Source organism: Thunnus maccoyii, chromosome 4 (genome assembly GCF_910596095.1).
Source record: "Thunnus maccoyii chromosome 4, fThuMac1.1, whole genome shotgun sequence".
Classification (NCBI taxonomy): domain Eukaryota; kingdom Metazoa; phylum Chordata; class Actinopteri; order Scombriformes; family Scombridae; genus Thunnus; species Thunnus maccoyii.
In genome coordinates, this window is record NC_056536.1 from 29,681,515 (window position 1) to 29,704,955 (window position 23,441).

Below are 23,441 nucleotides of genomic sequence, written 5' to 3' on the forward strand. Positions count from 1 at the left end.
GATTTGATATTAACCAAACTCAAACCAGAAGCTTTACACATCTGACCAAAAAAAACAGATGCTTAGTCGTGACCTGTTGCGTTGTTTCGATCGTGTAACGGAGCTTTTTAAATCTAGAGCGAACATGATCAGATCTCCTGCTCCAACATTTACGTGGAGATGAACCCAGACTCCGAAATACAAAGTTCCCTTTTTAACACACTAGAGAAATAACACCAGTGGAAGAACATTGACGTGAAACCTCGAGATGAAGAAAAGTGTTTTAAATCCAAAAGTTGAAATTAAAATGAACGGGTGTGACGATACTTTGCATCATCTCTTTGATAGTTTAAAACACGATTCTTCATCTGGAGTATTATTAGCAATAAATAAAGTTCAGTGACTCGGTCAGTTTTCAATATACAACAATACAATAAGATACTTCACATGTAGAAAAATATTATTACACTTGTTACTTAGTGATTTAAAAAAAAAAATCAGGATTGTGAAGCAAAAAGGCAAAGTGCAAAAACAACAGAGGCCTTATAGGGAGTGTTTGTGCAGTCGTTTTCCAACATGGCTGCTAGTAACCACTAAAAAAAACACAAAACAACATTTTAAATGCTCAAGTAAAATGTTCCATTAAGTCCTGACACCAGTTTACTGCTTAAACATCCTGTTAGAGGCCTCTGCTTGGTTAAATGTTTGTCCCTTTTTATGATACAGTGAGAACTGAATAAATAACATCGACTGACTTTTGACACATGAAATGAAATGTTTTTCTAAGGTAGTTCATGAACAGAAAGGTCTTTTTGGTAGTTGTGATCTTCCTGTTACAACATGTGTTGTAATCTGTTCCTGTTACAGTGCAGAAAGTACGAGGCCGTCTGCGACCACAGTGAGTTCCACTTAACACGAGTCTTTACAGTCCAACCTTTAAAAGGCTGTCACTTTGTGTTTCAGTGTCTTTACAGGATTATTGTACCGAAAGTGTGCTGATGTGTCGGTTTCAGGGGTTTTAAAGCCGCCGTGTTTTGCGTCTCTTCACCTCGAGCACTAACACTAGTCAGCTCTGCTGCACAAAACGTCAAATGAAAACGACTAATCCCATATATCAACCAAATCAGCCTGCCTCGGCTGTGATGTGACTTCTGTTTTCCACCTCTCGGGAGCATTAAAGACGCCAAAAGGAAAGTGCGTTTGTGTCCCCCGAATTTGGAGAAGTTGCGTCTAAAAGAAGCATTTGGAACGAGACAGGCCTTGTTGTGACCCGTTATCACGTATTTCAGTGTGACCTCAAAGAAGCACACGAGATGGGGAAGTATACTTATCTTCCAGGAAGTCACTGTGTTATTTCCCCTTGAAGACCTTTTGACGGTGACAACAAGCTGTCAGAAAAGAGGAAGGGTGACAACACGAGAACAGGACAGAGACCACAATACAGATAATAATACATCGAGAGAAACCAGGAGGCCTGTGACTAAAAAGTTGCCGGCTTGAATCCCTGGGTTCCAAGGGGAGAATTTTGAAACAACTTTCCTCTTCTTGAACGACACTTCAGGTGCCCTTAGGCAAGGCACTTAAACCCTTAAACTCCTGCAGCGGAGCTTCTGACAGCAGCTCAGTGAGAGTGATTGTAAAGCTTGCTGATGCTTAGAAATGTAAGAGACCCGCTGATTCGTTCAATAAATGAAAGAATGCAGAAGGAGCAGCGAAGCTAGTGAGTGTAAATATCTTCAAAAAAAAGAAGAAAGAAAAGTGCTGACATTAGAGTCGGAACAATGTGACACTACGATGAAACCACACTTCATAAAAAATGAACGGAAGGTATGACATCAGAGAAACAAATTTCTCCGTTTGATAAGGGAACTAATGCTACCACGGTACTGACATAATTTCTCTTATGGCTTAAAAACCTGTTAAAAGGAAGACATAATTCAACAATGACTGCTTCAGTTAAAACTGAAGTGCAGTAAAATGATTGTCGGATGCACAAGACCCATGATTACGGTTAGTGACTGTCAACAGCTTTAAAGCAAAAATAACCAAAGTGTCATCTTAGAAACCATCTTCAATATTTCTTAGCATTTTAGCTCTTGGAGACCAGTGTGCTACAAAGGCAACAATCTCCAAACTGTTTTAGAGCAACGACTTTAAGTACGTTTTGTCCTACAGTACAGTAAACTCACCAAAAAAAAAAATTGGGAAGCATTAAAGACAGCTGTTTAATTACAGCTGTGAGCTTGTAATGTTTCTGGACTCTTTCTCCTCTTTAGAAACCCAACTTCACCCTTAAATTTCTAGATTTCTGTGACAAGCTGACCACTTTGCGAGTGAACACACCAGATTTCACTTTGTTTGTAGCCTGACAGGAATCACTGTTAGACGTTTTACCCGTCAGTTAAAAGGTTTTTCCATTGCAGCAGTATTTTGTCTTATACGAGCTCTCACGTTTTGTCAAATCCAGCATGTGAGGGTGGATTTGTTTTTCAAAAGGTTGAGACAGCAGAGCAGAGCTGGTACATTCAGGTAGCAGTGACACATACTGTATGAATGTTAATGATTCCAGTGGAAAACCAAAGAGTCATGTCAGATCCAGAGCTGTGTGAACAGGATACAGGTGCAATGGAAAAACCTGACAGAAAACAGGCTTCAGCTTCACAGTTGGAAACAAAAGGCGACAAACCGGCCTCACCTCAAGGTCTATTTAGTCGTTTAGTTTTGGAGCCTTCCATCATATCACATGATCAAATATTTTCTGAGCGTTGCATGACAGGATTTCTTGTTCTTGTTCACTTAAAAGTTAAATGAAACCTTGAGGTGAGGCTGGTTTGTGAATGTCTGGTTGTTCTTTACAAAGTTTTGGCCAACTTGTTACTCACCTGCTCCACTGCAGAGATTTTACAAAAGAGGACTTTTTCCTTCAAAACCTTAAATTTAACCAAAATTAAACCTGCCATGCAAGTTTAAAAAAAATATTCCCTAGAAAGTAAAGTCTCTGCCAAGGAGCCGGTGAGTAAATAGATTGTTTTTTTTTTACAGGAATGACGGACAAAGATATGATTATTTTTCACAGGAAGTGAAAAAAATTAAATATTCCTTTTAAGAGAGACGTGATTTTGAGGGTTTGAGATGAGCCGTCGATCACAGTGTGTCGTCACTTTGGTGTTTCGGTGGAGGAGAGAAGAAGGTGATGACGCTCTCTGTCGGGTCTGCCGTCTCGTCACGGTGCGGCTGAACTTTGGTGTCCGCGTCGTAAGCGGAGAGGAGGATGATTCCTCGGCGCGTGATGAGGATCCGTCCGTCATAGTGTGGAGCTGGAAGGTGCTGATAGTCCCTGGAGGGAAGGGATCGATGTGCTGCTATAACTGCTGCTGCTGCACTAACCGTCTGTAATGAGGCATGACTTTACTCTCGGGGAGGTAGAGCGCCATCTCCAGGGCGACCAGGATGGTGAACTCAAATGAAATCAGCTCCCTCCTGCTGATCCTGAAGCGCTCCTCCAGCTTCTACAGGACACAGAGCGACAGACACACACACGTTAAATCTTTTATGTGTTTTCTATTTTTATTTCATCTTTTCTTTCTTATTGGCTGATAAAAATCAGGATTTTGTACGTTTGATGTTAAAATGTGGTGGTTTTGTGAAATGTTTATTTGATTTCTGTGTTTTGTCAGATTTCATCGCTTGTGAAGTTTTGCTAAAATCAACAAAATACTGAGCCGACTGACTCAAAAGTATTGAGTCATGAGGTTTAAGTTATTTGTTATGAACGTTTGAGTCAAATGTGCAGATTTGCTTGCATTTTATTTCAAATTAAACCTCATTTTTTGTTTCAAAATAAGTTGTTTGAAGACACTCGTCTCAAATCTGGTAATCTGAGATGGGAATTGTCTGTGATTTTTATATTTTACAGTAAACGATTGATCAATTCCAGGATGCAACGAATGATTATTTACATTATAGAATAATCGGTCAATTATTTATCAGATTGATTCACTGTTTAGTCTGTAAAATGTCAGAAAATAGTGAGAGATGCATTTTTTTTGTTATGAGTTTAACGTGACATCTTCAGATAACTTGTTTTGTCTGAGCAACAGTCTAAAACTACAAAATATTCAGTTTATAATGATATGAAACAGAGGAAAGATGCAAATCTTCACAATGGAGAAGCTGGAATCAACATATGTTTGATATTTGGCTTTGAACTGATTATCAAACATGTTGGAGATTAACTTCCTGACTAATCAACTCATCTTTTTTTGATAAGGATCCTTTAAATGTTGTTATTAAGGAAACTTAACAAAGATATGTGACTTGTCAGTGCTCTCTGGTGGACAAACTATGTAATAGAGAACCAGTTTCTAAACTACTTCAAACATATCTTTGATATTTACTGACATGTACGCTGATACAGATATGACTGTGATAAGCTAAAACTGGCCTGATACCATTGATTGTGCTGATGTATCCGTGACAACAACACTGCTGAGGTTTGATTTTCACTCTCTCTCTCTCTGCGTGTGTGTGTGTGTGTGTGTGTGTGTGTGTGTGTGTGTGTGTGTGAGAGGGGAGTCATGAATGCAGCACAGAGACCCTGCAGGTTGTTTTCCACCTGCTCAGGTAGATCAGCTTCACAAACACCTGAGTGAGAGCAACATGATATGAATGACAGGCAGAGGTCACCGCTGTGATCTGAGTGTGAGTGTGTGTGTGTGTGTGTGTGTGTGTGTGTGTGTGTGTGTGTGTGTCTTACATCGATGAGGTGTTTGACCTCTTGTTTCTTGAGGTCACTGCTGATCTTAGCAGCCAGTAGGAGGCAGGCAGCTGACACCAACTTCCTGTAACAAACAACAACAACAACAGTTTAAACTGGCAGCACGTCCTGCTGCAGTGAGAATTACTGACGGACCAGGAACAGGTCGGACTCATAAAACCACAACGTGTCAAATAATTAACAAGTAAAATCTAAAGTGTATCCCCAAATCTCCACAAAACAGTTTTCCATTGTTTGAAGTTTGCCTTCTTATGCTATAATGCTTCAATGGCACCAGACTGGAGAATAAACACCATCAACTGTTTATCTTGAAGAGACAAGATAAACAGTAGTGGATGGACATGAGACTGATGTTGCTTTATGTGGTTTATGTTGCACTGAAGAGTTTTCACTAGTCTGTGTCCTCCAGTGAGTTACAAACAGAGACGGAACAATGATTGATAGATCATATAAACAGTATTAGGACAGTTTGAATGGGTTTTTTTGCTGCCGTTATCACAATTACTAAAAACAAACACAAGAGGGAGCCACACCTACATCCTGCACTGTGGGCTCCACACAGCAGCATGCTGGGAAATCCACATTGTTGATGTTCATTTCTCAACAGACGGATTTTTGTCAAACCTCACAGGACAACATGTTGTTTTGTTTTTGTTGGACATTGTGCTCATTTTTGTTGGTTTTTTTTTGGACAGTTCAATCATAGAAAATCTGCATAAAAAAACAAACAAGATTTAATCTGAACAGATGTTCATGTGGTTCCCTTCAATAACGGAGTTACTGCAGATAAATCAACCAATCAGCACCGCTGAGTATGAGTACTGGTAAATACTCAGAGACTTCAGAGTATTGGACCAATCTGATATCGCCCTTGTGACTAAATGTGGGAAGAGTTTTTATATAACCTGCCAAATGACGTCCCTGTTCAGCGTAACCGGGCAACGATGTCAAGTTCCGTGCCTTCTGTGGTATCAAATAGCATTACAGAGACTAAACACAGCCGTTGTGTTAAACGAGGATCAGGTGTTTACGTACCTGTTCTGTTTGTTGAGTCGACCCTGCAGCACCAACTTCTCAAAGTAGACGAACGCCATCGCTATGGTGACGGGCTGCAGGCCGCAGTCTTCCCCGAATACTTTCATCTCTCTCTTCAGACTGAGACACAAAGTCAAACAGTTTATAATATGATACAAAGCTTTGTAGATGATAAAGTGTGTGTTACTGTGAGTCCTTTAAAAGGTATTTCTGTGCGAAGACGTTACCTGCGGATCTTGCTGAGGGTGAGTTTAATGTGAGGATATTTCTCCTTAAACGTCTCGTTCATGTCTTTCTTCAGGTCGGACGGTTTGACGTATTCTATGACTGTTGTCTGGAGGATAAAAGAGGAAAGTTCAGTCATCTGCTGCTTCACTCTGAGCACACTGGCAACAGTACAGTCAGGTCCTTGTATCTATGCGCCTTTATTTGTATTTTATTACATATCTGACATTGATTAACACTTTAATAGCTGTGTATGCGCTGGATGAAGCCTGCGTCACAGATGTGAATTAATTACTATTGAAAGTATTCAAGACATTGCTTGACATTGAGAGTGTGGAGAACGGTGGGAGAGCATGTACAGTATTATTTAGAAATTTGGGGGGAGAAAAGGGGTGCTGAGCTAATTTGCAGAGATGCTCTCCTAATTTGAAGTGGTAATTATTTATTCTTATGCTGGCAATAAAAAAAAACACACACACAATTGGCCACATTGAGAATAAGAAAATAACTGATAACATGTCTGAAAAAAAGGAAAAAACTCTTTGTTTTCAACTTCTTAAAAGATGTAAAAACTGAAATTATTACACATTAAATGTAGGAGGGGTACAGAAATTTTGGGCGAAATTAACCCAGATTCATCCTGCCATCAGAAGAGGTGAAAATAAGAACAGTGATAATATATATTGTGATATAGTAGTTTTTGTAAAATCTACTGAAAAAGTGTCAAAATGTGACGTGTTAAAATAACCAGATGGGGATGTCTGTTTTTGTATAATCCAATTAATTAAAAACCAAACTGACAATAACCTGATCTACTTACAAGTATTGTGTGTGTATCTACAATCAATCCGATCTTTGTAATGAAGGAAAATGTCACGCAGTGCAACAGTGTGGCTCACTGACATGTTTTTAATAGTTTTTGGTAAACAACAGAGTTCTACAGCGTAGTGGAATATAGAGATATATCAGGTTTTAAATACAAACACAATACTTGTGAGTAGGATGAGTTCATTGTTAGTTTGGCTGGAAGAAAAATATAGAAAATCACCAGTTTTATTCTTTAACAACCATAAAGAGACAATAAACTGCTGTTTAAAATGGAGAGAATAAAATCTTTATTTTCTATTTATGTGAATGATACAAGCAGATTTCCTGATGTTTTGTACTGTAATCTGATTCTGGCTTAAATTGAAGTCAGTTTAGTATAATCCATGATATTCTGTGACAGTACATGAGCTTCTAAGGCCTCAGTATGTTTGCACACATGGTAAATGTGAAGTTTATATTTCTACTTCATGGTAAGTATCACTTCATGTCAGTATGTGTGTTTACAGGGTGTGTGAGTGTTGGGTCATAGTTAAAGCGTACAGTGAGGCAGTGTGTGTGTTTTTATTCTTTTATTAGAGTGTGTTTCTAGCTTAGGTCAGAGAGTTGACACTCGGTGGGTGGTGAGATGACACTGTGTAAGGCTAACACACACACACACACACACACGCACACACACACACACACACACACACACACACACAGAGGATCAGTGACAAAGCAGCCCACCTCAGTAATAATCCTCTCTGATGGATTAAACAGTTATGATAAGAGTGTGTGTGTTCATCGTTTTTAATTCATCTCAGCGGAGGGATAAAACGAAGCTGATGCCTATAGGATAATTATGTTGATGTAAAAGAGCCGTGTGTGTGTGTGTGTGTGTGTGTGTGCAGCGATTATTCCCAGTTCTCAGAGTTTTATAATCCTCGATCCTTCTTCCTCTGTGCTTCTGTGTCATCTCTTCTTTATTTGCTCTCTGCCTGCCTCTCCTTCAGCTTTTCTCTCCGCTCGTTCACTCTCGTTTCTTAGAAACTTGTGTGGCAGAGGATAATATTACATCGGGCTAACTAGCGATAGCAGTAGAGTGTAACAGTTCTGCATACCGTCACACTCAGTCGGAAAAAGGTTTACACAAAACAAAGCTCTGTGATGCGTCAGAGGTCTATCGATCGGCGGCGAGAGTGACTGTATGTTTGTTTAGAGGTTAATTACAACAGACTGACTCAGACGGACGCACAAAGGAATATTATAGCGGAGCAGACGCCCTATAATAGATGAATTTAGGTCATGCTGTCATAGCGGGTTGTTGTTCCTGTTTCCAGAGAGACATAACAGCATCCTATAACTCACTGGGAAACCATAACATTCCCAAATAATCTCTTCCAGCTTTGATTTCTCATTTACGTTAGTAGTAAAAAAAAAAAAAAAAAAAGGGTTTTACCATGTAGGAGGCAAAGATCAGCACTCGCTTGTGTTTCCCACAAGGCCACTGGGGGTCACTGAGGAGGTTAGGGTCGTAGTCCGTCACATCTTCTACACCTGGACAACAAACACACACAAGTTTAAGAAATGAAATCAGAAATCATTCTGTTTTGTAAAAGAGTAAAACCTGACGTGAAGAAGTGGACTGTATGTTGTGTTTGTTTGTGTGCGAGTTTGTTTATATAAGTTGGATATATGATGTATTGACTAGTATATCGTTTTTTCTTTCTCATCTTTTCTTTCTCATTTATATCGCCATAAAGTTTGCTTTTATTTAAAAACCCAGATTGTAACGCTGCCTGAACCTGATGGACACAAGTAGCAGACCTGTCCTCTAATGATGAGTAGAAGAACATTAAGTTGATTAGTCAATCAAAAGAATATTAATCGCCAACTATTTGATTATCAAATAATCATTGTGAGTCATTTTTCTGTAACATTCTCTAGTTACAGATACTTAAATATGAATATTTCTGGTTTCTTTAGTTCTCTATAACAGTAAACTGAATATCTTTGGATTGTGGACTGTTGATCGGGACAAAACAAAACATTCTTGGTTGCATCTTGGGCTTCAGGAAACATTTTTCACCTTTTTCTGACATTTTATAAACCAAACGACTAGTTGATTAATCGATAAGCCTTATCCTTGTTCGCTTTCTCTCCTGAAAGCAACATAAGACGACAGATACCAAAGTTGCCTCCATGATGTTTTAGTCATTGTTATTTAGCGGTGGCTAGCTTACACACCGCAGCTGTTTACTGACAAACAGCTGGGAGCGGTGACGCGGGTGAAGCCGACCGCGTCACGGTTTCCGACCTCTAAACGAAACTTAATGATTGTTGGACGTTTTAGTGACTAGTTAACGACGTGAAGTGTAAACATGATTGATGATTGAGAGACTGAAGATATGCGTCACAAGAAGACTAAAAATATAAATCTGCAATCAGTGAACACACACACACACACACACACACACACACACACACATACACACACACACACACACACACACACACACACACATACACAGCTCTGTTGTGTTAATGAGCGGTTCTGAATTAGAGATAGAGGTTTAGAGGCTAATACAGGGGTGTGTGTGTGTGTGTGTGTGTGTGTGTAGAGCATGTGACATGTGACACAGTGTGTACATATGTGTTTAACATATAAAGAGGACAACACCCCCGCACAGCTGCAACAACACGTTTCATCTCTCCATCCCTCCATCCTGCGTTTGTTTTCTCTTCCTCCCTCTTCCTTCTTCTTCTTCCTCTTTTGCATTTTCGTTCTTCGTCTCCCTGCAGTCGTTACTTTACTTGCTGGATCATTTATTCAAAATTCAGTGACACAAATCCAGTATTGATCAGGCTCCAGATGTCATCTTTAAAGTTTACTTTCATAAAGGTGACATCACAGACACCCTGAGGTGCGAAAACAAGCAGCCTGCTTCCCTCACCATCCTATGTGTGTGTATGTGTGTGTGTGTGTGTGTGTGTGTGAGTGTGTGTGTAGGTATTACCCAGGTCCAGTCCCACAGTGCTGTTCAGTCGACTGGGAGGGAAGCTCCTGCCCGGCATGCTGTGTGTGCTCCTGGAGACGGGAATCTGCAGCGTCAGGTCGCTGGTGGACGACGGCTTCTGTCTCACCAGAGCGTTAGTGGGGTACAGGAACTGAGCGTACGACACCGACTGAGACAGGAAGAGAGAGAGAGAGAGAGAGAGAAAGAGAGGGAATGAGGAGGATCTGAACACATGAAACGCTTGGCGATCATAACAACATCTACCCTCGTGTGAGTTTATCTACCCTGCCGTAGGTGTCCAGTTGGAAGCCCTCCAGCCCCGGTAGCATCTCCAGGGTGGTGGAGATGTTCCCGGACGAGTGTCTCCTCCTGGGGTGGTTTAATGTTGGGTCACTAGAGATAAAGAGAGAGTGGGAGTTAAGGTGAACAGAGTAGTTCTTAACAGCTTGTGATTCAGAAACATTTCTATGACTGAAATGTAAAAAAAACCCACAACCACAAGAACACACTTTCACAGTTTCATAGAGCTATGAGCTAAAACTGGAAATGTGATGTTTGAGCTCACTTCCTCTGCGAGTGACAAAATACCAAAGAAGAAGACTGGTGTTACTCACTTTGCCTCCACAACTGTGTTTGTGTATGTGTGAATGTTGCATATGGTATTTGTGTAAGTCTATGTAAGTGTGATGTTTCTACTAATCCGTGTTTCCGAGCAGATCCTTGTTTCCTTGCGTACAGCTGTGTGTTTGGTATGTGTGTGTGTGTGTGCGTGTGTGCTCACTGTGTGTGTGTGTGACGTGATGATAAGCACGTATAAGGGCTGCTGCTGTAGATTTCTATCTAAAAGACTGTGTGTGTGTTTGTGTGTGACTGTGATACAGAGGAAGGGCTTAAGATAACTTGACATGACGGTTACTCTGTATCTGTGTTTTCAAACAGTGTGCGTGTGTGTGTGTGTGTGTGTGTGATCAGCCAGAAAGGTCTAAGGTCAAGTCTAGGGGGCTCAAGGGGCTCTGGGGCACATGGGAAAATTGTCACGAACCTCTCCTCCTCCTCTCCTCCTTCCTCTCTCTCCTAGAAATCACATCCTTCTTCATTCTGTGACCCGTTCTCCATCTCAAACTCCTCTCCTATTATTTTATCCTATCAGACACTAAAGCACAAGGTGTGTGTGTGTGTGTGCGTGCAGGTGTGTATATATGTGTGTTGATTACCTGAGGTAGAAGCTTTCTCCGTACGGCAGAACAGAGAAGGCAGCGCACAGAGACCTCTTAGCGCAGATCAGCACGATCCTGAAAAACACAAAAAAACAAAACACATGAGCATCGAGCAAGATTTTATTCTAAGCCTCTTCCACTATATAACAAATAAAAAATGTGTTATTTAGAATATTTCTGATAGCAAGTCAGGTTAACAGTAAGAATCTGGGATTTATCTGGTTGTTTAAGGTTTAATCTCATTAAATGCTGCAGTGGTTTGGGCCTCTTAGTAATTAAAACAGGGATCATGACGTTCGAGTAGGGTTGGACTGGACTCCAACATGTTTTAGACACGTATTTTCGGACGAGTATTTTCAGTAGGAGAGAATAAAATCCTCCACAAGACATCGTCAACATTTAGTCGGGTAAAAAAAATCAAATCAATTAAAAACTGATGAGTTTAAGATGTTTTGAAGACGATGGCTCTGCTCCTCAGCGGGTACTTGAATGTTACGGCGACACAAACACACACACTTGACTCTTTCATAACTGACCCGTGTCTTCTACCTGCCACGAGGACTGTTTCGCTGGAACGGTGTGTGTGTATTTATTGCGGTTCCTCCGGAGAGTAAAGCCCTACGGAGCAAGTGTTGTCGCCTGGTTTGTGTCTCGGAGGAAAATGTTTACAGTCATTATGTTCGGCTCAGGAACCGAAGAGACTGGAAAAAGATTCACAGTATGTGAAAACGTACACATACTTATCTCTGAGTTCAACATGTTTATGATGAGTAATTTTATCTTTTGACCTCATGTAACCCATCTCCAACACTACTCGCAATGGTTATAATTATATAAAAGTGGATGTTGTATAATTACTTTGTCACACGAGACACACAAGTGTCCTGAAATTCTTTACATTTAAGTTGGTTTTTTTCAGTAGGTTTGGTCATTTGTGTGTGTTTGTGTGTGTGTGTGATCAGCCAGAAAGGGCCTCCTAAGGTCAAGTGTGAGGGCTCAGTGGGCTCTGGGGCACATGGGAAAATAAATGTTTATAATCTTATTTGTGTTTATTTTCTTGAAGAAACACATGTAGGGTTTTTTTTTTAACAAATCATATTTTTTTTTATTTCAAAATGAGTGGAGTTACTTCACAGTCTTCACAAGTGCAGTCTGGAAGACATATCGATTGATCAGAAGTATCTTCTGGTGGGGAAACCTGCACTGTGCTGGAGGTGGATACTGGTCAGATCCAGGACCAGTCCAGCTCTAGGACTTCCAGCTACTGGTTCTTGGTCCTGTGCACACTTTCTCATCTGACTCCAAGTTAGAAAACTGTTGTCAAACATTGTAATTTTAGCTTAGGGATGATAAAGTTATAAGTAAATACAGTTAACTCCCGCAGAGGGGATTTCCTGGAGTTTCTTTCTGTGTTTTCTTAACCAGTGAATTTATGATGTGAAGTTGGTCTTTGACATCAGACGACAGGATGGTATGTGATCTCTCCAAAGATTCAAACTCACATCTGCTACTTTGCTACAGTACGGTTGTATATACAGTTGTGTGTTTATAGGGATAAACTTGAAATGAAGAATAGAAGTTAATCCAAACGCTGATTATTTTTATAAGTACGACATAATCCTGGTTAAACATAGTGTACGTTTTTAAAATCAGGACCAAACTGAACTCAGAATACAAAGTGATCTCATCCTGTGGTTGTCACTGGTTATTTCTGGAAGTAAAACTGTTTTATGAAGTGATTCATCATTCAAAAAGGGAAGAAAAAGGGGAACTAAAGGCTTCATAGTTTAGTTCTCACATAAGATAAATATGTAGTATATTATAAATATAAAGGATTTAGCTGTGAGTAAATCATTAGTGTCCTGCAATGTGAAAAACTGACCGTCCTGACTTCTCCCTCCCCCCTCCTCCTCCTCCTCTCCGTCCATCCCACGAGACAGATTATGAGTCTGAATTTGACGCTGTTGTTGGTTGTGTGTACCATTGAGACACACACACACACACACACATGCACACACACACACGGTGTTCCCTATGATGCATGGGAAAGTCAAGAGCAGGAAGTCACCAGGGAGTTCAGTGGAAACAGCAGAAGCATCACAACAGTGCTGCTGCTGCTGCTGGAAATGTGACTACACACACACACACACACACACACACACACACACACACACACACACACACACACACACACACACACACACACACACACACACACACACACATTCATTTATTACAACCCATTTCATAAAACTAGGGGCAAATTATTCCATAATCACCTCAAATAAAAACAGCAGTGTGATCCCACTGAGAACTGAACTCCTGACCTGGGAGTCGTTACTACTGAGCTACACGAAGAATTAGCCAGATTCTATTTTTAACATCCTAATTTTGTGGACAATTCTGCCATTTTTTTTAAAATTATCACTACAACCATACAGAAAACACTATTAACTTTTAATTATCTCAATGAAAGTACAGTGTTTACTCCCTTTATTGACAGGATTATGGCAGAGTCACTATATGTCTTAACTTGGCGTGCAATATATTATCATTTTGTCAGAATGTGTTAGGCTACTCAGAAATACCACCAAATTGTATATTAGTGGTGTTCTAGCACAGGTTTACTCCATACAAAGCTAATGTTCATGACTTTCCTTCCACTCATTAAGTCATATGTGTTTGACATCCAGTTATTTATGACAATGAGAATGATTTTTTCAATGCAAGATGCAAATTGTTTTTCCAGACAACACACAGCCAACCTTATATTATATTTAAAAAAAGAACATTCAAGAAAATATACAGCACTGTGCAAAAGTTTAAGGCACTTTAGATGTTTAAATTCTTATCCAATTATGCAACACCATTAAGGAGGCGTCTGATTGGTCGCAAATTTATTCTGCAGCGTGACAACGAGCCCTTAAATGTTTATTATAAAGCATTGTTTAAAAGTTTGCATGATGCTTATAGATGCTAAATAGCTCGACATTTAATCTTTATGATCGTTCTCCTTTATTAACTGTAACTATGACGATGAAGAGCTGCGGCACAGCGGGAGGCTTGTTGGAAGCTCTTAAACTGACATTTAGATTCTTTTTTTAAAATTGGTGACCCGTTTAAAATCTCCCATGACCCGCAGGAGGAGAGCACGTTTTACATTCACTCTCATCTGTAAACTCCGTCCCCCTCTGTGTGACTGCACGGCAGAAATACAAACAACAGGTCTCCGCCGCTCTTAGCTGAATCTATTTTTAAAACAATCAGCCCCTCGGTCTATTATTATCTGATGAGTAGATTTGCTCTGTGTTCTTTTTGACCCAGAGGTCTGATTTATGCAGCCCTGAAAGGAAGGACTAGAATAGAATACAATAGAGGAAGAACTGAGCAGAGCAGAATGACACTGTCCACGAGAGACAAAGCGACGGCTCGGTTTCCCCTCCTGCGGTCGAGTAAACGCTGCGTGTCAGCAGAGTGGATAAAGGTTACTGGTTGAGAGACTGAGCTGTAATAGAAAGTTGTGAAACCTGTGACCTTCAGCAAGACACCACAAACTAACATAAGTATAGATTTTTTTTTTCTGTTATTCTTCTTCAAGGAAGTTTCTGCTGAGAGGCAGCCTCGCTTTTGCAGGGACTTCCTGATCACACTTTACTCACATTTACACCTGGAAGCTGCCCAGTACAACCACAGTCTGATCTGCTGGCCTTGGCCTTATGGCACCCAAGTGGTGGTAATGGACCCAGATTTATCATACTGGTCTAGGGATTGAACCTTGCTTCTCTAACCTTTATGCGCTTTACAGTTTGTGGTCTTATTTTACAGACTTTGGGGGGATTTTTTCAGCTGTATGTGTTCAGAATAACTCCACAAGATGCTAAACTACCTATACCTCACCTCAGTCTACTATCGCTGTACTACAGTGGATTGACTTATTGCAGAGAATATAGCTCTCAGTATGGCTAATAGCGAAGGTCTCAATATCTTGTATTCCTGTGGTGCCTCACTATTTTCCTTGCAGGAGCTTTTTGCCTCTAACAACACGAGTCTCTGGATCAAAGCCTAAGCCCACTGCCCTAACCTCGCTGCGTGTTTTGGTGTCATTCTGTAACTCAACACGCTGTGAACAGCAGGGATCAACACGCTTCTAAACGTTATCTACACCCAGACGAAGATTTGGCCGGTAGCAGAGGAACAGTTGATGATGTGAGTTACAGTTGGTCACAAGACGGGAATGATGATGAAATGTTTGGATGCTGTGTGTGCATGCGTATGTGTTTGCGCGTGTCCCACCTGCTGCCTCTTGTGTCGTACTGTTTCATGTTTTTGATGAAGTGGATCTTCTTGGTGTGTCGAGGTCTGGGAGAACCGCCGGAGAGGTTACGGGTCCTGGATGGAAAGAGAGAGAGACGGCGATGAATAAATACATCAGTTTATATAGCAGTTAGTTTAAATCAACATGCTGCAGTTCATGTCAAAATCTAAATAGACAGTTTTGCATTCAACTGTAGCAGCCTGGCCAAAACATATCATATTAAAGCTTTGACTGCTTAAAAAAAACGCTGAGCCAAAAACAGGACAAAATTGAAGCTAAGTGTCTGTCTGTCTGCCTCTGTGTGTGTGTGTGTGTGTGTGTGTGTGTGTGTGTGTGTGTGTGTGTGTGTGTGTCTGCTGAAGGTCAGGTTATGAGCCAGGTTGTATCACTGTGTCGACCTCGTGGATTAAAAACAGACCTCGTCATGAAAGCGGGCCAAGGAGATCAGCTCGCTGACATCACAGCGGTTACATAACATCACTGGCATCAGCGTTTAGGCCTGTCACCATAACTACTTTTGTTGGATGATATATATTGTTCTAGAAATAATTGCGATAAACAATATTATTATTATTTTAAGACCATTTTATGCCATCGATATAATGATAATATAATAGCATAACAAAGCATTGAGCAGACTCAGCAGCCACATGTTTCTCCATCGTTCTCCATTTAGTGTCGTCAGGTTAGGCTAACCTGTTGTTGCTAACTTTGGAGCTTAGCTTGAGATGCTGCAGCATTTATTAGCTGACACACTTCTAGCCTGTACTGTACATTTACTTCCAGATCGACAATTCACCTTTTCCTCTCCTCCGCTCACATCACTTTTCTGCCGCTCGTGCTGTCACACTCGCTACACACACACACACACACACATTACGCACTGCCCTGTTCCTTAATAGGAGTTACGCTACCAACAGTTTCCCAGGCAACAACACGGAGGTTGACTCACGTTTCACAACAGCGCTGCACAGAGGCTCCCAAACACTATTAACTTCCGAATGGATATTTATTGTTATTTTTGGCAATTAAAAAGATTTTTTTTTTGACCTGGCAGGGGTTCTTGTTGGTCTGGCGGCTCGCCAGTTCAATTATAGGAAGAAACACTGTTATTGATGTACTACTCAGTTCTGTGAGAACAACAGTATGACAACACGAGATACAGTTTTAAACAGAACAACACACAAACACGAAGCAGATTGAATCCCGAGCCACCGGAAGAAAACCACAACGCTAAGACCTTCTGCTGAGAGACAGAAGTGTTACACAACTGTGAGTGTGAACACACACACACATACATGAACACACATGCTCACACACATCGATACTGAGAGACACACACACACACACACACACAGAGCATCTGTTACTGTTTTTTTACGGCTGACCTGGTGATTCCACACCACATGGAGTTTAAAACGCTGCTATCACTGCTGCTCACTATGTGACTCACACACACACACACACACACACACACACACACACACACTTACATAACTTTCTACTGTCATTCCTCAGTACTTTTAACAAGGTAAAGCAGATGTTTCTGTGTGTGTGTGTGTGTGTTTGTTGGATGCGTCTCTACATTCGGTCACGTTGAGTTTCAGGCTCAACATTCCACCCCAAATACACATTTCACAAATTTCTTTGCAATACAAATATTTATAAAGGAAATTCCACCTTAAAACAATTTACTTTTTTAAAAAAACAGCCATTTATTTTATATTTTAAATTCTTTGCTGCACATAGTTGTTGGAATTAGTGTTAGAATTCACTAAATTCATATTACAATATGTCATATTACAGTTGCATCATGATTCATATTTTTACATTTTTAAGGAGAATCAGTTTCTTCTCCTGCATAGAAAATTTGCAGACAGCTGCTTTTTTTTTTTAGATGCACAAGCACTGCAGCGTTTCAGTTCACTGTTGTGCTTTGCAGGATGAGCTAACATAGGCTGGTCTAAACAGGCCACAGATACTGTTAACCAATCCACAGACAAACTCTTCACAAGACCTCCAGGGTGGACCAGAGCTTCAGTAACCTTCCTTTCCCATCAAATGTCAATCGACTGAAGTAAGGCTGCAACTAAGGATTATTTTCATTATTATGATTAGTCTTGATTGATCGTTTTGTCCACAAAATGACAGAAAATAGTGAAAAATGACCACTATAATTTCACAGAGTCAAAAGCTACATCTTTAAATGTCTTGTTTTGTCTGATCAGCACTCCAAAACCTGAATATACCAAGTTTAAAATCGTATTAATTATCTGTCCATCAACTAATTGATTAATCGACTAATCATTGAGGCTCTAGTCTAAAACATCGGCATGTAAGTGTCTAATTTTGGTCCTTCTGAATCAAAGAGTGAGGACTTCTTTCTGACACCAGTTAGACCAGTCACAACAGTGCAGTTGTAGTTTTCATCTTAGTGGTCATTGGTATTGTGGCAACCTGGCAACTCTGTGGGTTGGTGTCAGCATTCTGGGAAATATGTAAAATTGAATTAAGAGTAAATATGCTGATGGAAAATGATCACAGCACATAAGTCAATTCAAACACTACACTGGGAACCATTGATGATGATGTCAACAATTTTAAAATATCAAAATGCAGCTGTTTTTCAAGAGTTCCAGTGAAGCTGCTGCTCAATCAGTTTCCTCTGAATATAAATAAAGATTAAAAAGTAAAAATATCCAGAACCACAACAGTCTCAGCTCTCAAGTATTAATAAACCAAAAACTCTATTTCTGATTATTCTATCTTTGGTATTTACTGTAACCGTGGTCACATGATGGAATTTTCTAAGCCTTCCATTTCCACGGGAACCATCATTCCACAGCATTCCGGGATGTTGTGGAATGTTTCCATTGTGTGGGAATGGAAAGAGCCTGCTGGTGCTGGTGGTGGTGGTGGTGGTGGTATCATCCACGATGACATAGACAAATATGGCCACCCACAGCGGGGGCTTTTCAGATGTTGGGTCTAAAAATGTGTGGAAAACGCCAGCAGTGCCGCTTTCATCTTTTTATCCAAGGTGTTTGGGAGGTTGCGCTACTGTCGCGCCTGGTAAGCAACCAAAACAACTTGTATCTTATTGGTTTTTAATGGCGGCGTTGGCTGAACTTTAAACCAGATGTTGTGACAAGCCAAGTCCTGTGGAGCTGATTGGTTGATTCTTGTCACATGACCTGTGGTACACTTGCTCCATTCGCAAAAAGTTGAGATTTTTCCATTTCGGTGCAATGAGTGTGCGCTGTGACAGCATTGCTTTAGGTTTTGAGTGCGATTGTCGTGTGTCTCCATTGAAAATAATGAACTTGTACACTTGTAGTTTGATCCTTATTAGAACCAACACACTGGTCTCTACTGGAGGTGCCTTTGAGCAGGGCACCACACCCTGACCTTCTATATGACTGTACAGTCTCTCGGATGAAGACTAATTCCTGAATGCTTTATAGTAGCTGGAATTTTTGGTATTAGTAGTACTGAGAATTTCAAATGGGACACTTAAGTTCTTTAGGAGAAACAACATAAAGGTTCAAAGTTTTCTGGCAGAAAAAACATATCGAAGCTCTGATATAAAAATGTGAATAATAACTTTTAAAATGTTTAATTCCTATGACATGTTCAGTTCATACTTTGAAAACAAAGCAACACGAGTAGAGCACCATTGATCAGTTGATTAACTGACTGACAGAAATTAATCTGCAACTTTTTTGATAATCGAATAATAGTTTCAGTCATTTTTTTAACGCAAAAATCTCAAATATTTGCTGGTTTCAGGTCCTCAAACATGATGACTTAGTGCTTTAGTTTGTCATACATGACGCTACATACATGTCACAATAGTATCTTGATCCCTATCAAGACTGTTGTTTATGTATCATTATCACATTTCCAATCTGAGGAGATATTGTTTGCCAGATTTAGATAACCGATTCTACACACACATGTTGGTCTGTAGGAAAATACTGTTGAAGTTTGACACCCAGTCTGTTCACATGGTAACATGGCTGAATAATGAGCAGTTATTGAGCGCTGCAGTAATGACAGCAGCTAACTAACCTCATGATTGGCAGCTACAAATAACATCTGAGAACGTGACATCTCATTTTGACAGACCGCAAACAAACCCACACAATCATAATGACAAAGTTCATCAGCAGAAGCGTGACTGACCTTTTAACAGGCTGGGTTATTATTATAGCCGACGCTACTGTCATAATAAATAGCCTTGTCAGTTATCTCTAAATTATTTTCTCAGCTTGGAGGCTGTGAGCAAACACTGCAGTCATAAACATCAACAGTATATTCATAAAGAGTGTGATAGATGACGCCACCGCTCTCCCAGTCTTTCTAAATCCGTCCCAGTATCTGAGCTGTGGATCTGCAGCCTCATTATCACAACAGTCTGACCAGCGGCCCACTTCCATGAGAACCAGCCTGCTTCATCTCTCTGGGATGTTGTGGAAAGTTTCCATTCTGTGGGAACGGAAAAATCCCGGTCCGCTGTTTCCCCTGCTGCTGAGGATGAGGATGAGGATGATGTGGATGTTGATGATGTTGATGATGACACCAAAGCATTGAAGATTTGCTGTCTTTCCTTGTCTAATATGACTGAATGAATGAATATTGAACATTTCAGAATGTCAGTCAGACAAAACAGGAAATTGAAGACGTCACTGTGGCCTCTGAGAAGTTACGCCATTTTTTGACATTTCATTGACTAAACAATTAATAAACTAATCAACTAATGGATGAATTTTAATGTCACATTCTGCCGAGACACTAAACTTGTAACCTTTACAATACAAGCCTGTCTATTACTCATCCCTTATTTTCCACAAAATACTAGCGAAAAGAGCTGTTTAGCCATTATGCACTTAAAGATATTATGGGAAGATTTTCTGAATTTGTAGTTAAATGTTAATAATTTATTTTCTGTGCCACTTAACTATAGCACAATCAGCCAAAACTAGACAGCAAAGCTTTTTTTTTTTTTACATAACAGTCACATTAATTTTGTATGTTCCTTTTCTAAACAGAAACTTAACAATGTTGGATCGGGTAAGGGCTTCTGTGTTTCTGAAAACATTTATGCTGCTATGCAACGATGAATAAATAAATGAGTTCATGCGTGATATATTCATAAATAACTGAATGAACCATTGATTGTACTGAGACGGGAGGGGGCTTGCTGCAGGGTATCGGGACACCTTCGATCCACAAGTTTTTCAATGCTTGTATCAATTCAACCTCGCACACTAGATTCTTTACACTCTGTTTTTAAACCTTACTTTGAAATTCCTCTAAACTTTTAATATCTGTTACATTTCCTTTACATTTGGCATTCATGCTAGCTTTTCACCAGGCCCTGGAAACACACTATCATTAGCATTTTAACTGAAATGTATAAATGTAACTGTGGTGAGAAGACAATAAAGGTCATTGATTCTTTCATTCCTACAGTGATTACGCCACCAAGAACACAGACTCTGCTAGAGAAACAATAACAATAAGAACAATTACACCCTCAGTGATTTTGTAACAGGGTATTGGGTAACAAGTATTGCTGAAACTTTGCTGTCATTGTTTAATATCAATCAAATATACAAAAACATTTTAACATTGAATATCTTTCACATCACTCCTGTTTTAGCCTCACTGCATCGGCTGCCAGTGAAGTTCAGGATTGATTTCAAGATTCTCTTCATCTACTACCGAGCGGTCACTTAGGTCTTCCAACCAAAAACCTGTTGGCCGTACCACGTGCCAAACTAAAAAACCAAAGGCGACTGTGCTTTTGTTGCCATGGCACCCAGACTTTGGAACAATCTCCCCACTTCCATCAGATCAGTTAAAATCTGTTGACTGTTTCAAAAAAAACACCACCTTTTTTTAGGATGGCTTTCTCATAACATTTCATAAATTCAAGTGTGTGCTCTGTATGTGTTCTTGAATGTGTCTTTAATGGTTTTTGTGTCCTATTTTCTTTGTGTCCCTAATGTCAATGTAACGCACTTTGTAACCTGTGTTAAAAAAGTCAGATGACATAAGCTGAGATGATTATTATTTTGTGATAAAATTATAAAAATACTCACAATATCACTGAGGCACTGACGCATTTTTTAGTAGAAATACTGTATAATTACTTGGTATAGTAATAAAATCCTTACACACTGTGGAGAGTCTTTCCTGATTGGCTCTTTACAGCGCTGTCAACTGAAGTGTTGATCTCATTGGACAGCAATAGAGGAAGCAGTATCGGTGTCAGGTCTGGCATATGATTAGTTTAGCTAACATACTACTACTGTACTGTAATATTGCTACTGTAGTATTCAGCATCGGAGCTGGGAACATCAGAGACGTGATCACAAACTAGGTTGAATAAACAAGAACCCTCATCATACTGCTCTGCTTTGCTTTTACATCATAGTTCTCTATTTATATCACAGTTAATTTAGCATTCGAGTCATTAGTGAGGTCATGGAGAAGACAACCTTCTGGTCTGCCATGATGCCTTTCTGTGGTGTTTTGTGTGAAACGATGCAGCAAAACAGGCGGATAATTCGACTGGTAAGATGAAATCTGAAGTGTACACGAGTGAGTAGACTCTGAATTGAAGTACTTAAAGAGTATCTGTTGTATTTTTGAGAACTCTTGTCCGATGTGAAATTCAAACCCACCAACAATCCATTAAATCTCACAGGAAACAGAGACTCTGCAGGTCAAAGCTCAGGACTAGCTGCAGGCCTCTTCTTTTTTTTTTTTTTTGGGACTGAACTGAAGGGGATGTGTCTGGGACATCGGGTCACTTATTCAATTTTAGTCATGAACACCACCAGAGTCACACTAATAATAGCTGGTGTCATTTTTATCTCAAAATAAACCAGCGCAAACACACTCAATGTCAGAATGCTGAATTCTTAAAATAGAATTAAGAAAAAAAACACACAGTCGCTGGATGTTTTTTTTTTATCTTGTGCTCATTCTGTCTGTTGTTTTATTTCTGTTTTCTTCTTCTACTCGCTTTTTTTCTTCCTTCACTCACGTACTTCCTGTCCGTGTGACTGTCTCTACCGTAGTTCTGTTGCTCATTTATACAAGCAATATAGTTTTATTATTTGTATGAATGGATCTGTTTCCTCTGTCCTCTGATGTTTTTAATCGGGGAGCCTTTTTATTCTTTATATTCTGGGTTTTTTTGTTTTTTTTTTACTTGCATCAGTGACGGGCAGTAATAACTCTACAGCAATAAAATTAGGATGAGTCTCTTTTTTTTTTTTCAGCTGAACCACTGCTTTTTTTTTGCTGTGTCATTGTAAACAGAACGACACAGAGTACCAGCATGACAGGCTGTATACTTTTGTAAACTGAGCCTTGTCTCTAAATGACCTCACTACAAAACTAACTTCACCTGAAATAAAGAATGAAGGGTGATGGAAACACAGTGCAATGCGACTTGTTTGAATGGGGGTAAAGTCAGCTTAACTACTTTTGAACCAGACGCTGGTTTAAAATGTATTTAAAAGTTTATCTGCAGCTTATATGAGGCTTCATCCATCCAAATTCAAGAGGATATCTTCCAAAGTTAAAGCCTTTTTAGTACAAATTTCCTTTTTTTCTTACTATCCCCACATTGCAGCTTAAAAGGGAATCAACATCCATGAAAAATTCAACGCTAAGTCTTAATTCTCCATCGTTTCATGTTTTCTTCTTAGCAAACAGACTAAACTACAGCAGAGAACAATTTAAATATAGCTATACTGTAAATGCATGATGTGAATTCAACTCTGTATGATCTCTTTCTCTCTGCGCTTTGAGCTGTGACCAGTCTGTCACATTGCTACAAAGAAAATGTCAGATTATCCAGGAAGTATAAAGACAGCTATAATCTTCTCATCTACACCAGTGTCACTTTTAACTCCCAACTTTTTTTTATTATTCTCTTCATCTCTGCCTCCTTTTCATGGCTCTAAAAATATCTGCTTTCATTCCAACATTACGGCAGAGTTCATTATAGGCATGGCAGATACCTTCATATATGTTCTTACAGCTGCTTA

At 39.8% G+C, this 23,441-nt stretch overlaps 1 protein-coding gene across 1 annotated transcript in view; it reads right to left on the reverse strand.

Moving 5' to 3' along the window:
- Positions 1-638: 638 nt before the first annotated feature.
- The window catches only part of cables2b (Cdk5 and Abl enzyme substrate 2b), a 35,328-nt gene continuing 12,525 nt past the window's right edge, over positions 639-23,441 (reverse strand). Inside the window, exons 2-10 of the mRNA XM_042408157.1 lie at positions 15,351-15,446; positions 11,055-11,132; positions 10,125-10,233; positions 9,841-10,009; positions 8,283-8,380; positions 6,019-6,125; positions 5,792-5,911; positions 4,736-4,820; positions 639-3,488 (exon numbers count right to left, since the gene is read on the reverse strand). Coding sequence (XP_042264091.1) covers positions 3,342-3,488; positions 4,736-4,820; positions 5,792-5,911; positions 6,019-6,125; positions 8,283-8,380; positions 9,841-10,009; positions 10,125-10,233; positions 11,055-11,132; positions 15,351-15,446 — 1,009 coding nt within the window. The 3' untranslated portion in view covers positions 639-3,341. The remainder of the gene's footprint in view (positions 3,489-4,735; positions 4,821-5,791; positions 5,912-6,018; positions 6,126-8,282; positions 8,381-9,840; positions 10,010-10,124; positions 10,234-11,054; positions 11,133-15,350; positions 15,447-23,441) is intronic.